Source organism: Cricetulus griseus, chromosome 2 (assembly GCF_003668045.3).
Source record: "Cricetulus griseus strain 17A/GY chromosome 2, alternate assembly CriGri-PICRH-1.0, whole genome shotgun sequence".
Taxonomy (NCBI): domain Eukaryota; kingdom Metazoa; phylum Chordata; class Mammalia; order Rodentia; family Cricetidae; genus Cricetulus; species Cricetulus griseus.
Window position 1 is genome coordinate 432,910,864 of NC_048595.1, and position 16,401 is coordinate 432,927,264.

Genomic DNA, 16,401 nt, shown 5'->3' on the forward strand with positions numbered 1-16,401 from the left:
TGGTGCACGCCTTTAACCCCAGCACTTGGGAGGCAGAGGCAGATGGATCTCTGTGAGTTCCAGGCCAGTCTGGTCTACAGAGTAAGTGGTCAGGCTCCAAAGCTACACAGAGAAACCCTGTCTCGAAAACAAACAAACAAAAAAAACAAAAAACAAAATTTTATCTATTATCTAATCAAGCATATACAAATATACACAGACCCATGTACCCTAGTATATAGACATACATGTTCAAAAGCACTAACATGAAACTGGATTTCAGTACAATTGCTTTATAATTATTTTATACCTCATATTTTGGCCTTGATTGTAAAAAGCAGGGGAAATGGGACTTTAGGTTTATTTTTGGAAGTTGAAAATGAAGGGATACCTTAATCTTAAGTATTAATTTCTAGCTGATAAGGCCAGTTGATCAGAGTATTAAATAGTAAAGCTAATAGGCAGCTTAGGCTCAGATACAGGGTTACTAACTTTATAAATGTGGGGCACCCAACCTGTTTATTGTTTCATAAATGCCTGCTGCTATCATCAATGGGTAGGAAATGAGCAATTATTGCAAACTGACTGGCAGTTACCACACTAAGAGCTGTTTCAGTGAGAGCATGCCACCAGGGTTCCTTAGGAAAGCAAAGCTTCAATCTTTTAGAAGCCACAGATGGAAAATAACCTCCCCTGAGAGTTGCAATGCCACCTGCCCCAAGACTACCACTGGGTCCGGAGACTGGAGAACGGAGCCATGAAGCAAACACCAGTCTGTGCTTTCATGTAGGCTCAGAACAACATTGTCTACGGAGTGGTCTATCAGGGGCAGGTACATCTTGACAACAGTAGAGATTAGAAGGTGATGTTAAGAGCTGGGGGGGTGGGGGTGGGAAGAGTTCTGATTCATTAACCTTGGATTTCAAGACCTTTTGGGTTTTATATACTTGTATGCAATATGTGTGCCACACAGATGAGGGAGCTAACACCCATCTGACTTTTTACTGATAATTCTATGAATGCTCATTATTGAAAAATAACCCAAAACTTAAAACTGGGGAATTAGGGAATCAAGAATATTACATTTTTCTGGAAGTTATCTTAATGTTCAAGTATATAAACTCTCTTCAAACCAAAGGCTAAAAATAGAATCCCATTAAGCCATCTTGATTGACAACTGCTAGGTCAGTGCTCTATACTTATGGTCATAATTTGCAAAGTTGGTTATACAAATTTCGATTTGTTACCCCAAGTCACTTCAGAACCCATGGTTCTAGGAACAAATTCCAAGCCCATTTAGTAGGCACTTGCTTTTTACTTGGTCATCTAACACTACCACCTAAATTTGGGCTAGTATTAAGTCATTAAACTGGGTTTGGGTTTCAAAGCTCACTTTCTCTTGGGAACAATACTTAAATCAGACACCATAGGTTCCTTCTCTACTACTGTAGAGGTGTCATGACTGACACTACTCTCCCAATGAGGATTAACAATAGCTTGGCTATGACAAATGTAATCTGTGACCATGAGCAACCCAACACTGCTGTTTTAATCGACTGAAGCCTAGTAACTGCAAGAAAGATATCAAAGTGTCTTACAACTTGCTTATCACATGAATATTCTTAGCTAATTAACGAAACTGGGAGTTAGTTTAGTAAATATAAATAACCTCGACAATGGTTCCCAAACATAGCAGTCCTAGAGCCTCACCTGGAACCTATGAAAGCATAAACTTCAGATGGGGCAACTCTCTACTCCAAACTTCTCTTAAGAGTAATTAGGGTTACAAAAAACAAAACAAAACAAAAAACCGGACTTATGCATGGTCACTCCCCTTCTCAAACTGCCTTTTAGTTTGTAGCACTCTTCTCTAACCTTGGTGATGACAAACCTTCACTCCCTTGAAATGGACTGTTCTTTTAATGGGCTGAAGTCAGCTGAATATGGATGGATACGTTCTAACAAACAGGAATACACATCTTTGCTTAAAAAATGCTTTTCTTAAGAATGTTGCAAAAATGTTTTGTGGCCAACCTCATGAATTTCTGAAACTGGATCTTCTCCAGCCTTTCCCCCATTCCTCCATTTAAACATTGTGGACATGTCTTGTTTTGTTACACACATGCTGTACGCTATAATTCAGTATAACACACTGAAATTGTTTTTTGTATCTCACTCCACATTATGCTTTTTAGCTAAACTTACTATTGTTTTGTCTATAACTCTACCTTTAAAACATCAGGCTAACAGAGAACTATTAACTCATAGGTGTCAATGCCTGATGTTGAGTTCTTTGTGTAAACAATAATAAATATGTACATAACATATATGCCAATATACATTACACTTTTCTGTGCATGCTGTTTCAGTATCAAGGACACTTGATAAGCCAATACAAACTTTCACCAAAATATATGATAAGAAAAATCAAGATTCAAACGCAGCTTGCCAAGTTTTGCCTGCTGTGTACATACCACTGGAGATGGTATATGAATGGTCATTAAAAACACAGGCTTTATACTATTAGTGGGATTTTGCATACATTTCTTTTCCCAGGTCCTTTCTTATTTTCCTTGTTTTTAAAATCATTAAAAAGAAACTGGGTCCTAGAAGCTGCAATGACCTATGCAGCAGCAAGTTTGTGCATTTGTCTTTTAATGCATTTAAATCACCACACTACTGGCACATTTCATTTGCATGAAATTCTGCACCATATCTGTTAATTGGAGTAATTTACACCCCCTGCCTCCTGGACTACTTTAGAAGATAATTTTCACTGAAACATTATCAAACTTCACTAAGTAGATTGTGACAAGATTATATGAAATGATACGAAAATAACATTTTAACATTTGACCATCAACTTAAAGCCATTTGCTATATAAATTTTTACAATTTGAGAGCCCATCCCACGTGAAGGGATGTACTCTTGCCCTGGACACATGGGGAAGGGCCCAGGCCCAGCCCAGGATAATGTGGTGGACTTTGCAGAGCCCTGATTGAATGCCCTACCCTGCCTGGGGAGTGGAGGGTGGATGGGGTGGGGGAGAAGGGATGGGGATGAGGGGAGGGAGAGGAAGAAGTTATCAACATGTGAAACAAGCTTGTTCCTAATTTGAACTAATATATGTGTGTGTGTGTGTGTGTGTGTGTGTGTGTGTGTATTAGTAAAAAATGTAGTATATATATGTATATGTAGTAAAAAAAATACATTCTATCTTCATATGGTCCTCAGAATTAAACCATAATGAACAGGAAATAAAAGAATGAGACTCAGAGCTAGAAGTAATGAAGACAAAATATATACTGAATAAAGTGCAGAATTTCAGAGCCAACAAAGTGTCTATACTGTTCACTTACACAAGTAGATTTTTGTTTGTTTATTTGTTGAGACAGGGTTTCTCTGTGTAGCTTTGGAGCCTATCCTGGCACTCGCTCTGGAGACCAGGCTGGCCTCAAGCTCAAAGAGATCTGCCTGCCTCTGCCTCCCTAGTGCTGGGATTAAAGGCGTGCGCCACCAACGCCCAGCCACAAGTGGATTTTGTAATTGTTAGTTGTATTAAATGCACCTAATAAAGCCCCTAAATTGGTACTCTAAGGCAACACCTTAAGTTTTCCAGGTGAACTGTCTACATGCTTTTTTGTTTGTGATACCTGAGTAAGTTTTGTTTCACAAATTTTAAGTTAGGAAAATCAATGCTTTGAAGACCATAAGTATTAGGACTTAAAGTGCCACATCCACCACACCAGATCCTGCTAAAGCACTCATTGTGAAATCAAAACAGAAAAATAATTTGGAGGCTCAGGGTTTCAACTTTTGACACTGCAAGAACTGTGCATGTTGAAGTTTTATGCTATATGAGCTATAAACTTCATAACTAGCTTCTACTTGTAGCTTCTCGTGTACTTCAAGTCTAACACTTCAAGGCATTTCAGTATGGCACACTCAGGATCAAGTTAGACCCAAGCACCAGGGATGAAATTACTTATATCAAGTTTACAAATGTGCCATTTGTAAGAGGATGAGACATTTTGTTCAAGTTCTCCCAAGAGTTAGCTCTGTGACCCATCATTACATTCACTGTCATTCTGTGTCTGTACTATACCTTTTGGACAACTGATTTGGTATAGAAAACTGGTGATACATTATTTATGATTTAATAAAGCCACTGGAGATCAAAATGCAAAGCTAGCCACAGCCATAAAGCCAGACAGTGATGATACACACCTTTAATCCCAGCATCCATACTAGCTAGTCATAGAAGTCAGGTGTTAGTGGTACATACCTTTAATCCAGGACTCAGAGACAGAGGCAGACTAATCTGTTAGTTCAAGGCCACACTGAGGCTACACAAAATTGATCCAGTCTAAAAGAGAAACAGCTCAAAAGTGATCTCAGTACTTGGGATTACACCTTTAATGCCAGCACTAAGGAGGTGGAGACAGTAGTAGTGATATTGCTGGGTGAAGAGAGGTATATAGGGAAGAAGCAAAGTCAGTCATAGCCAATTATTCTCTAGCCATGTTGAGGATAGCACAGACCTTTCAGCCTACGGTAGATAGATATAAGAGCTAGTGGCTAACTTCTTTGCTTCTCTGACCTTCAGTTTGACCCCAATATCTGTCTCTGGGTCTTTTATTAATCATGTTACACAAAACCATACTATAAGGAAAGGATTTTAAGTGCAGAATTTAATAACTTACCTTGAACAACCCACATACTAGGCATTTTAGAGAGTATATTTTCCTTTAAGTGGACATATTCCAAATGAAAGCCATCGTTATCCTTGCTTCTTGCCTGATGTTATCAGCAAATATGGGCCAACAAAAACATGCACAACTCCATACTAAGATCAATTTCCACATTACAACCACTGCTTCATGCAAATGAAGTACAGAGTGACAGATTTAAACGGAAAACCATATCCACTTGTATGGGACATAGACAAGCTCTAGAGTCCTAGCTTAGAATTAAACCAAGGTCCAACTCTTGGCTTGGGCATTTTTTAGCAGTTATCCTCAACAACACTGGTACAATGGTTATGTCAAATGATATGACAACAAAATGAACAAACTGCTCACACAAGTGTCACCTGTGACTTGACTACTTCTGTTCTTGGGACTAGAAATAAAAATTTCACTTATAACCTCGCCCCCCCTTTTTTTACATCTTCCATTCTTATCAATAGACCATGAAGTACTTACTAAATGAAGTATCGTGTATGTATGTTACAAATGATACTCAGAGAGGCTTTCCCTCTAAGACTGGGAGAACCTTATGTTGTGTAAAAACTGAACATGAATAATTAGGCCACTCTCAAAGGACAGCAGACAGAAAAGGGCAAAATCTTGTATTATTTGTTTAAAGTGAATATCCAAAATTAAACCCCCCAAAAGTAATGTATAGATTTCAACATGAAACATTACTAACCACACAGAGGAATTATTCAGAAGCCTAAGGTCAGTCAGGGTACTAACTTATGAGAGGCACTGGTTCTTACCTAACCCTTTCTGTCTGCCCAGCACACTGAGAAAACAAAAGTCAACAGTACTTCACTGTTCTCCAGATTCTCACTACAAAGTATTTCCCAGGTCTCGAAATGGTGCCATCCTGCCCTGTACTTACAATGCCCCAAACATGCATCCCTTCAATTCCCTGGTTAAATGCACTGACATAAAGAATCCTTGTAATCACAATCATTGTTTTTTTTTATTTTGTGAGGCTGTTTCCTAATTGTAATAAATTTTCAACTTTAAAATAACAATTTAAAAATAAATGCTGCCCCCATGAAAACTGACAGCAAATAATTACAACGTTAACAAGTAATGAACAGAGGTGACATTGTTTTTGTAGCTGGAAAAATTATCCATCTTCCCTAAAATTCAAGTCACAAAAATTTTAGTCACATTATCTTTTCAAAACATTAAAAGCAGATAAAAATGTCAACGACCTATTTCTGAGGAAAAACACCAAAATGCATCTCATGAATTTTGTAAGGTAGCAGAGCTAGCATTCCTCAGCAAATCTACTTTAACCCAGAAGCAAGCATCTAAAAGCTCAAGTATCAAATCCTTATGCCCTACATATACTCTAGACCTGATCTGTGCAGCCATACTGAAGACAACATAAATGGAATGTTAATGGTTTGAACTAGTACTTCATTGTTTTTAATGTCTGACATATGAGACTTCATAACTGAAGCTTTGATAGCTTTCCTGATTGCTGACAACCTGAACTGTCCTTACTTCCCAGGTGTTAAACAGCAGCTTCCTTATTGAAAATTTCAACTATAACAGAAAGCAACTCTTCAGTTCTGTGGTACCTGTGCAAATACAGCAAAGTGTACTGAGAACACTGTCCGTATTGGTCACACCTTCACTGTCTCATGCAAAGGTGGAATAAAGTAGAAACCAAGATCATAAGGCTTAAAATTGTACAGTACAGATAAGACAATTTAAATCCAATAAAAGCATATTTGCAGGCCTAAAAGGAAAATTATAATCCAAGACGCATGGGGAAAATATTTATGTGGAGTTTTTAATCCATATCAGAATTCAGTTATCGTAACTTCACGATAAATTTAAACAGAAACCATCTTCTGAGATATACATTCTGGTAAGTGTATCAACAGTATTGATATTCAATGGAGAGTTGGTTACTTGAACTCAGTAACATTTAATTTTTCTGACAGAAATCTATAGTGGTTTCCCCCAATTATACATCTAAAACATTATCTTGTAAGAGAAAAAAAGGAACAAAATTAAATAAAATGAAAGATAAAAATACTCTGAAGTTAAAGCAAACTATAATCCTTGGCAGATCAATTGGGTAGAAACCAACTTCAGTGATGGTTGGAAGCACAGAGTAACGGACACAATTCTCCAGCACAAAGCACAGCTCAGGAAACATGAAAATGACTCCTCAGAGAACAACAGAGAGCTAAATACCAAGAATCATCACATTTGAAAAATATTGCTTAATCACTTTCCAAAACACAGCTGCAAGAACTGAAGACTTCCTTCAAACTATCAAGGTAATCTATTTATTGCATCTTTAGATTGCATTTTGAAACAGACAATGGTGTACCATAGCTTCACCAAAATATATATTTAAACTGTGTGTGTGTGTGGGGATGGGGGCTAAGATACATATAAACAAAGAGTAGAATGTATGTGCTTTTCAAAGGGACTGAATTAAATATAACCAGCTGCCACCTTTGTGCTCTGACATACTTGAGCTAGTGTGTATGTGAATACTAAATTCATTTATTTTTGTCTACAATAAATGAAAAACACCACCCTATACAATCCACTATTAGCAGTAAGTACAACAGCAAAAAATTATTGTACAATTTATACATACTAAAATATTTTCTTTCTCTAGAAATAACTCAGAGCAAAACCTAGTCATCTTAGAACTGAATTTGGAAAACCTCAAATTACAATAGGGAAAACAACCCAGGGTATGTACTCATGTCCAAACAAAGGTTCTTGGTCATAAGGCTGTAAGACCATTAAGTGCAAGTGGTAGAATAAAGCATGCGCCAATTGTATGCCTGGGTCTTTGTATATTTATCAAACCTTTAAACAATACCAGCTAAGGAAATGTCACAAGCAGAGCAAGATAACTGCAAATTTTGCATTTCTTTTGCCATTTTTGCTACCCAACTTACACAATACGCAAAGTGCTAATAAGCAACACTACAGAAACACATTTACATCAACACTGAAGACCTGGGGAAATGAAATCCAACAATTTTATTTTAATGAGCTGTGTTTTCTAAATTTGTTTTTATTTTTTTTTCCTGTTTTCATACAATATTGAAAACAAAACGCGGCACATTCACATTTTCCCCGAGGAACTGTAAAGATGATCTCTACAGGGATAACGTTGGAAAGCCTGAAGCTCAATCAACTGATGTTGAAAACTCTCAAGAGGGAGGAGAGGCTTGATCTGAGTGGTCTATAACATGTACTGCAATTTAACAGAAGAGATGGTCGTCTTAATAGTAATGATTTAAAAGAACTTCCCAGTCCATGCGAAGAGTACAGTCCAAGAATAAATCAAATTTCTGAATGCATTTTATGCTACGTATGTGTATACTTTGCGATCCTCAGGTGTTCGTGCCAAATATTCTCTCTCAATAAGTCCTTCAATACGTTTCTTAATAACAACTGGACTTGGTAAGAATCGAGCCTTCAATTGTTGAGTTACCTAAAAAGAGAAGGTACAAGTCTAATTTTAACTAAAACATTTCCACATAAACACACAAAACTCCCTCTTTTACTAGAGTAGACTGCCATCTTAAAGCCAAGAAGACCAAAATTTAGTGACTGTACAATAGATGCACCAAGTATGGTGGCTAATGTCTATAACCTCAGCACTTGGGAACCTGACGCAGAAAGAGTACTCTGCCTCAACATAGTAAGTAAATTAACTAAAACAAAAAGAGTACAGGAAAAACATTTAAGAACACATTTTCATGTATCAAAATGTGAAGAGGATAAGAGGATCAGTTGGATTTCACTAGTCTAACTACATACCAGCATATAGTTTAATCATTTTGATGATACTACTAACTTCTGGATTATTTTCCAGCTCACAAAACCTGGGCAGCATAGCATGTTGTATTTATAAGCACAAGCTAGACCCAGACTGCCTAGGTTCAAATTCCTGATTCCTAATTGTCCAGCTCTCAGATCTCAGAGAGGATTTAACAGATAAAATGACTCACAGCAATGGCATCCAATACTATGAGCAACTGCTGTCATTCTTTGCTCCAGCTGCAGTCAGATCCTAAGTATGGTGCTTCCAGTAACTGTAGCAGCCACAACCTACTGCTATCAATCAGTGCGTGTGTGTTTGTGTTTACTTGTCTAATGCTTTTAACTGCAATGTAGGCTGTTTCATTTTATAAAGGAAAATAAGTTGGTATTAACAATTAGTACCAGAACGAGAGAGAATCTAAACCTCTTTGTCCTCAAAGCTCATGAACATTTCAATAATCCACCCCACTTATCCATCCACCCATAACCAGGTTTTCTTTTACTCTTGTTGATCAAGGTTATCTTCGGCATTCTACCCTATAACGACAATCTATCATCCTTCCACAATTACCATTAGTCTTGCTCTTGGCAGGTAGTTCTCCATTTCCAATTTTAGTCATTATGCATTCTCACAGTGCACTTAATAAATCTACTAATTAAAAAACAAGTAACAAAAACAAAAACCTTGCTACCATCCATTTGAAACTACCAGTGCTTAACTCTATTTCCCAGACTGTGAAAGCTACTTTGCACATTGTTTCCTTCCTTATAGGCTTAGACGGCATTCAAGATTACTTCAACTCTCAAAAGCATTTTCAACTCTGGATTCTTTGGTCCTATTTTATAAGCATTATTTGATGAAATGGCTATCAGTATGTTTAAACTGGGAGTCACCAGCTGCACTCATAAGCCAAATACACCTAATACTTGCTTTTATAAAATCAATTATCTAGTCACAGTTGTATGTGCTGCTTATGTTATCCCAGGGCTAAAACTGGCTTTCTATAAAGGTTTGGTAAGTCTGGGAAATCTAACACAAATTTATAATTGAAATCATCACTCTGCTGTAGACACAATCTCTAATTCTGATGAGCTCCTTGTGTTTTCCGACCAACATGCAAAACCACTAGCAGAGTTTTACACCAGGACAAAAAGCTATCTCATTTCGCTTTGGTATTCCTCATCTTCCTACCCTACATTGTATTTATCTCATTTGTATCACTTCTTTGTCAGCACAGACCATGTGCCCTAGTGTGTTCAAGAAAAGGCACATTTGGTTAGTGTTCCATTATTTCTACTACTAACCACCAACATTCACTCTTCCTTTCCTAGATGTCACTATTTCCTTGTCTTAACCACCTAGCATCTCCTTCCCACAATATAAGCATCTTCAACAATCTCCCATTTAGAAGAAACCAAGTTCCAGAACTCCTAATCCCACCACTCAGTCTTCTAGGGCTCTTCTTTCTGCCTGTTACCAGGACCCACTGCCTCTAAGTACAAACTCTTGGTGGTTTCTACCCCCACTTATTTCCCAGGTGCTGCATCAACTATCTATTCTTATTAGGCCAGTAAAAAACTATGGTAAAGTTAACTGGCCACATTTGCCAATACATTCACCTCAGCTTTATGGTTTTCACAATTACTGACCACCCACTCCTGGTCATTCCTCTGCTGTGTATAACTGTACTTGGTTTGTTTTTTCTTTCTCTTTGGAAGGACATACAATTTGAATGGGCTTCACAACCACCTATGCAATGCTTGTTAAAGGCCAGACTGTTAACCGGAGAGAGTCAGTAGGTCCTGGTGCCTGAGAACCTCTATTTCTAAGACTGGTTCAGAAAAAGTCCCTTTAAAGCCAGTGCTCACCAGCCATGGTGGTGCACGCCTTTAATCCCAGCACTCAGAAGGCTGAGACAGGCAGATCTCTGTGACTTTCAGGACAGCCTGATCTATAGAAAGAGTTCCAGGACAGCCAGGATTGTTACACAGAGAAACCCTGTCTTGGCAGGAAGGGAGGGGGGAACAACACACGACAAAAAAAAAAAAAAAAAAAAAAAAAAAAAAACCCAGTACATAAAAGCTTCTTCTCATCGTTATTGGGTATTCTCATTGTTCCTGAATGTGGTACTATAGGGCTCTTTCTTACAGTGTTACACCTGAGCAATTTAGTATGAACCCAGTTTTGACTATCTTCTTATGTAACGTGAATTCCCAATTTAAAATTTGGCCTTCAATGTTCTGATGGACTCTTGAGACTACATACGCCAGTGTACAATAAAGACAACTGTGCAAACCTATATTAAGATGTGGGGCCTGACCTCTGTTTATTCATTCATGCCAGAGACCCAGGAAGCCAAACTCTTCCTTCTCATTTCTCAGTTAATACACTGTCAGAACTACTTCTCAATTCTTAAACAAGGCTTCTGTTATCCTACTATGTTAATGGCCCCTCATGGGTCTCAGTTTCCTAATTTTTAAGGAGGCCCTCAAACACTGGTAATCATTATTAATGTTCAGAAACATAGGTGATTTGTTTAAAAAAGTATATTGATGCACAGTTTTTTCAATTATGTACAGTATCTTGCTCTTAGTGAGCAGTGCTGTGGGATAATTATGTGGACCAGGCTTCAAGCATCCTTACCTCTGCTACTAAAACATTGTGCTGCATCTTCTTCCTAGACTTCATTATTCGCACTATAGCAGCTTCTATCTCATGTTTTCTGTCATCATCTACTTTCTGTCTTGTTTCTTTCCTTTCTGGGTCAGATTCACCTTGTTTGGCTGCAACTAAAATAGAAACAAAGGCATTTGTAAGAAATACAATTAAAATTTTGGTTTATAAAATGTAATGTAATTTATATTATTCAGAGAAAAATCCATCTCAACTAGAATACATACAAATTAACACACAATAAGCAAACATTCATACCTCAATTATAAATTATTCTTTTGTACAATTATAAGTTAGTTTTAAAAAAGAAAATAAAGCAAAAAAAAAATTTTTTAAAGGGTCTCACTATGCAGCCCTGGCTGGGCTAGAACTCACTATTTAGACCAGGAAGCACTCAAACTCACAGAGATTCACCTGCTTTGGCCTCATAATTCTGATATTAAAACCATACTCCACACATACCTGACTGAAAGTCAAATATTCATAGATTAGAATAATTATTCTTCTGGAAGAAAATGGTAGTAAACATCTCCAGTGGTAAAATTAGCAGTCTACAATTTGCAAATTGTCCATGACTTTCAGACCTCAACTCTTACTTTTCTGCCATGGCTTCAAGTTTATTTCAATAAAAATTTTTCATGGTCAAGTACTTGCTGTCTCTAACTCATGAGACACTGTAGGAAAGGGAAGAGCAGGTAGTGTCAAGATCCTATTAGTTAAGCAATTAAAAAGCAGTACTAAGGTAACAGTAAAAGGAATTCTATAGCAATGAAATACTTCTGTGTAGGTCTAGCCAAACCCTTGGATTCTATTTACTTAACAAAATTCTTTAACCATATGCCCCAATCTTTAGGAGAATCTTACTCTGTCCTTCCTATAGTGTTCAAAGTAACCAGCAAGGGGCAATATAAAGAACTAATGTACAACTCTGCTGTAACTGATGGAGCAAAAAAGCCCAAACCATTTTTTTGGGTATTATTTGGCCCTTAAAAGGAGATAAGCATGAAACTTCTGGAATCAAATTAGAAAACTCAAAGAAACAAATGGCTGACTTATGCACAGACACGATATAGCAGATCTGTAATTTATAGTATTATTCTGGTACATAAATATTTAGCTACTTGTAGGAAAAGTTCCTTGATAAGAATACTGCTTTCTGCTGGGGACATGGCTATGTAAGAAAGCATGTGGATTATATCCCTATTTTTCACTAACACACACTCAGGGAGACACATGCACAAAGAAAAAAACTGCATTCAGTATCAAAAAAGGGTAAAAGCAAATAAAAATAATCTATATAAAGAATTAACCCCCCCATTAGGTCAATGAAAAAGAAAAAAGGGGAAGATATGGGTTTAGATTAAGAAAAATAAAAGAATATAGTAAGTTGTAATGTGGAAATCCTGAAAGAATCCCAGATCTTTTTTTCCTCCATTTTAAAATTTATGTATACTAAATCTTAAAGGTAAGACACAAAAAAGGAACCTTCACAATTGAGAAAATACAATAGATACAATATGAAATTATTTTTCCCAAGAGTGCTAACATATTTGGAATGATGGAGGAAAACATCTTACTTCAAGATGTGTGTGCTGAGGTAGGTCTGTCTGTACTAATATTAACCTTGAAACCAGGTAGCTTTAATTCTGAACATTGGAAAGAAGGGATTGGCTTTTTGCCACTTATAAACAGAAAATAAAAACCTTACAAAGATTATATATACTGAACAATATTTTCAGTATCAACATACTAGAAATTGTTCACAACTTTATCATTTATGCTTTTAAATTAAAGGTAATACTAGCTTTATAGTTTCAAAACTTAGAAAATATCTAAAGAGCAATTCTTCTGTAGGTAACAACCAATTGTGAAAAATCTGTAAAACAGCTTTGAAAGCCTTCTGACAACTAGTTAGAACTATTACCCTGTCAGTGCTAAGAAGTCTGTAGGACCGTGTCTTGTTTGCATGTGGGTTCAGCTACATTTTGTTATGCCCAGGTATCCACACACCTTGCTTCCCTTCTCAGAACCAAGCACAAGCACACTGTAGGCATTAATTTTGTTAACAACGGAACTATTACTTCTTAAAAGGAAGAAATCCAGCAGATGAGGAATTTTTTTTATATAAACTATACATAATTTTTAAGAGGAACACTTTAATTTCAGGTACCTGTTTGAATCTTGACTCTGTGTAGTTTGGATGTGAACTGATCGTTAACTGTAAATATGTGGCCACTTTCTATCTCCTTTGACTTGGGTTCTTTTGTGAGGACCCGCTGTGTTGGTTTACCACAGGCGAGGGACTGGAGGGCTCTAACAAGTTCTCTTTCAGGGATATCTGTCTCTTGTTGAATTTCCTGAAATTTCATTAGATTTGACATAATTAGATTTCCCCCCAAAGATTAAAAGTACATTAGTTAATCAGCAATAAATAAACCAAGCAGTGGCTAGAGAAAGGTAATTCTATTAAAGAATTAATTTACAATAAAAAATCTCCTGAATATTATGACTTGCTACTAAAATCTCATTATTTGAACAAACTATAAACTGTTAAAGGCAAGGGCATTTCTGCTTCAGGAAGCACAATATGTTCTCTAAAATGCCATCTGCAGGCACCACCAGGAACTTGACAGCCTTCAGGTTATATTGCTACAATAGTCAGTTTCAGGAACATTTACTATGTTCCTTACAAGTTTACTTTCAAGACCACTTTGTTCAAGCTTTCATTATGAAAACAAACATCAGAACCTGGATCTGACTATATTTACTGCCTTTGGGATCAAATAAGATTTGACTACTAGAAATTAACATTAAACATAAAAATCAGTAAGACCTTTTCTGGGGTCTAGGTGATAATTTTTGTATATATTATAACATGAATACAATGTTATCCTGAGACAAATAAAAACACCAGGTGAAAGAGTTGTAATTTTTAGCTTACTGTTCTCAAGCCAATAAGATAACTAAGAGATCTGTAGACTCACATGACTTATTACTATGGAAACATGAATTAGGTAAAAGTCAAGATTCTGTGAAATGCTATTTTATCCATCTCTGCTTCAAATCATTATGTTTATTACTACTGTAGACATTACAAATACTATGAATTAATAGAAAGCTAAGTAGGTTTTATTATTAGATTACAGATGGTTAGTTGTAACATTCAAGCTATTTATAATGTAAGAACAATACTTCCTTAGGTGCCATCTTTATTTATAATTACATTATCAACTTCCAATTTATGCATTAACCTAGAATCTATTTTTGTATATCATGTGCTAGAATGGTACTAAAGTCCACCTAATGTCCTTTAACACCACCAAAAATATTCAGACTGACTTAAAATGATAAATTTACCATATCCCAAGAATCGAAAGCTATAAACCAATTTGCTTCTGGGTATTATTAGTTCAAACAAGTTCTTCATCTATGACTTTTTATAATACCAGCACTTGGGAGACAAAAGCAGGAGGATCATGATTTAGGCACTAGCCTGGGCTACATGATAACTCACCTTAAAGGAATACATTTAAAACAGAAAATAATTTTATGTTGTTATTAAAACTCCCCACCACCAATTCAAGACCCATTTCCTGCCAATAAAAAGTTTTGTTTATAGGCTGGGTAGTGGTATATGCCTTTAATCCCAGCACTTGGGAGCCAGAGGTAGGAGGAGCTCTAAGTTTGAAGTTAGTCTGCTCTATAGAGTGAGTTCTAGGACAGCCAGGGTCACACAAGCAACTGTCTCTAACAATCAAGAAAGGAAGAAAAACAAGTTTTGTTCTATCTTGGGCACTTTCTTATCCAGATAAACTCTGGGATCAGCTTATCAAGCTCATAGTTGGGTTTTAGTTCTTTGAACTTATAGGCAACTTTAAAAAACTGACTATGTTAATACAGAGTTCTCCCGTTCTGGTACCTTCCATAATTTTTCACTTTAAAAGCAAAATTAATATAAGTCCTGGTATCTATTTCTTGCTACAATGATTACAATTAAGGCTATGATTCTTGATAATTCGTTTCTTCATGTCACAAACTATGAAAAGCTTGCTTATAGAAAGTGTGATTTTTCCACACAACAACTCTGGGAACACTTTCAAGTGATTGTCACAAAGTATCAAGCTCACAATCACGAAATGTCCAAAAATGTAAATATGTTTGTTAATTCTTTCATGGTATTTATCACTTTCTCTTCTTTTCTTTTATTAACAAGAAGAGCAACTGTGGCAGCAAAGGTAGGCATTGTACCAGTTCCCAATGGAGCAGGAAGGTGTCTAGTGCTGTTCTGTTGTTTACATTTAGAACTCTCCTTAAATATAACCTTATGACAACTAAGAAAACTTTCATTCTACTTATGTGGCCAAGAGACCCACATTTATGAAGTGAATATGAAGACTGACTTTAAGTAAAATACTTTCAGTGTATCTCTAGAGATCATAAATTGCTTTTTGCCTTAAGATGGTGTATGGCAACTAAAAATCCGTTTAACATCCTATGATTACAATTTAACTGTCTTTTAACACATTATTTCATGTAGATCCTTCTTGTATTCCAAGGAAACTATTACCTAGACACAGTATATCATTCTCTCAATATACATCTGTAAAAATAGTTAACATCTTTTTCTTTTTTTCAGTTTTGGTAGCAGTTGTGTCAGGTACATATTTATTTCAAGAATTCTGTCGGTTCTGCTGAGTAAATTCTTTATGCAAGTTTCAATTGTACCTTCTGTTATATCATGTAATCTTTTATATCCCTTTTAATTATTTATTTTATTAATCAATAAATATGTAGGGAATTACTAAGAATGCACATTTATTTCTCTCTGAGTATACTTAAATATTTCTCTCTATTGTGGCATTACACATACCACCATAATGACTGCTGTCAATTCCAGATGGACTATGGGCCCTCCCCGTTCCCCAGAGTTTCTCTGTGTAGCCTTGGCTCTCCTTGAACTTGAAATCTGCCTGCCTCTGCCATATCCAGCACTAGATGGAATGTTTCATGGCTTTCCACTTCAATTACGTCTGACATTAGGGCTCAAATTAGCTCTTATACTTGAGACTCAGGAAAATTTTAAGGAAGCGTAATATAGAGTCTTAATATAAGAATGATTAACCATATTGCTTTCAAAACTAAATATAGTAATTAAAAGTAAGGATATAAGCTACTTAATTCTATGCTACTAGTAACTAATT

General features: G+C 36.3%; 1 protein-coding gene across 2 annotated transcripts in view; it reads right to left on the bottom strand.

Annotated features, from left to right (window-relative positions):
• Window positions 1–6,497: 6,497 nt before the first annotated feature.
• The window catches only part of Cul3 (cullin 3), a 77,047-nt gene continuing 67,143 nt past the window's right edge, over window positions 6,498–16,401 (bottom strand). For both annotated transcript variants that reach the window (XM_035441055.1, XM_027397353.2), the window contains 3 exons: window positions 13,371–13,557; window positions 11,171–11,316; window positions 6,498–8,194 (listed from right to left, as the gene is read on the bottom strand). In XM_035441055.1, coding sequence (XP_035296946.1) covers window positions 8,063–8,194; window positions 11,171–11,316; window positions 13,371–13,557 — 465 coding nt within the window. In that variant the 3' untranslated portion in view covers window positions 6,498–8,062. The remainder of the gene's footprint in view (window positions 8,195–11,170; window positions 11,317–13,370; window positions 13,558–16,401) is intronic.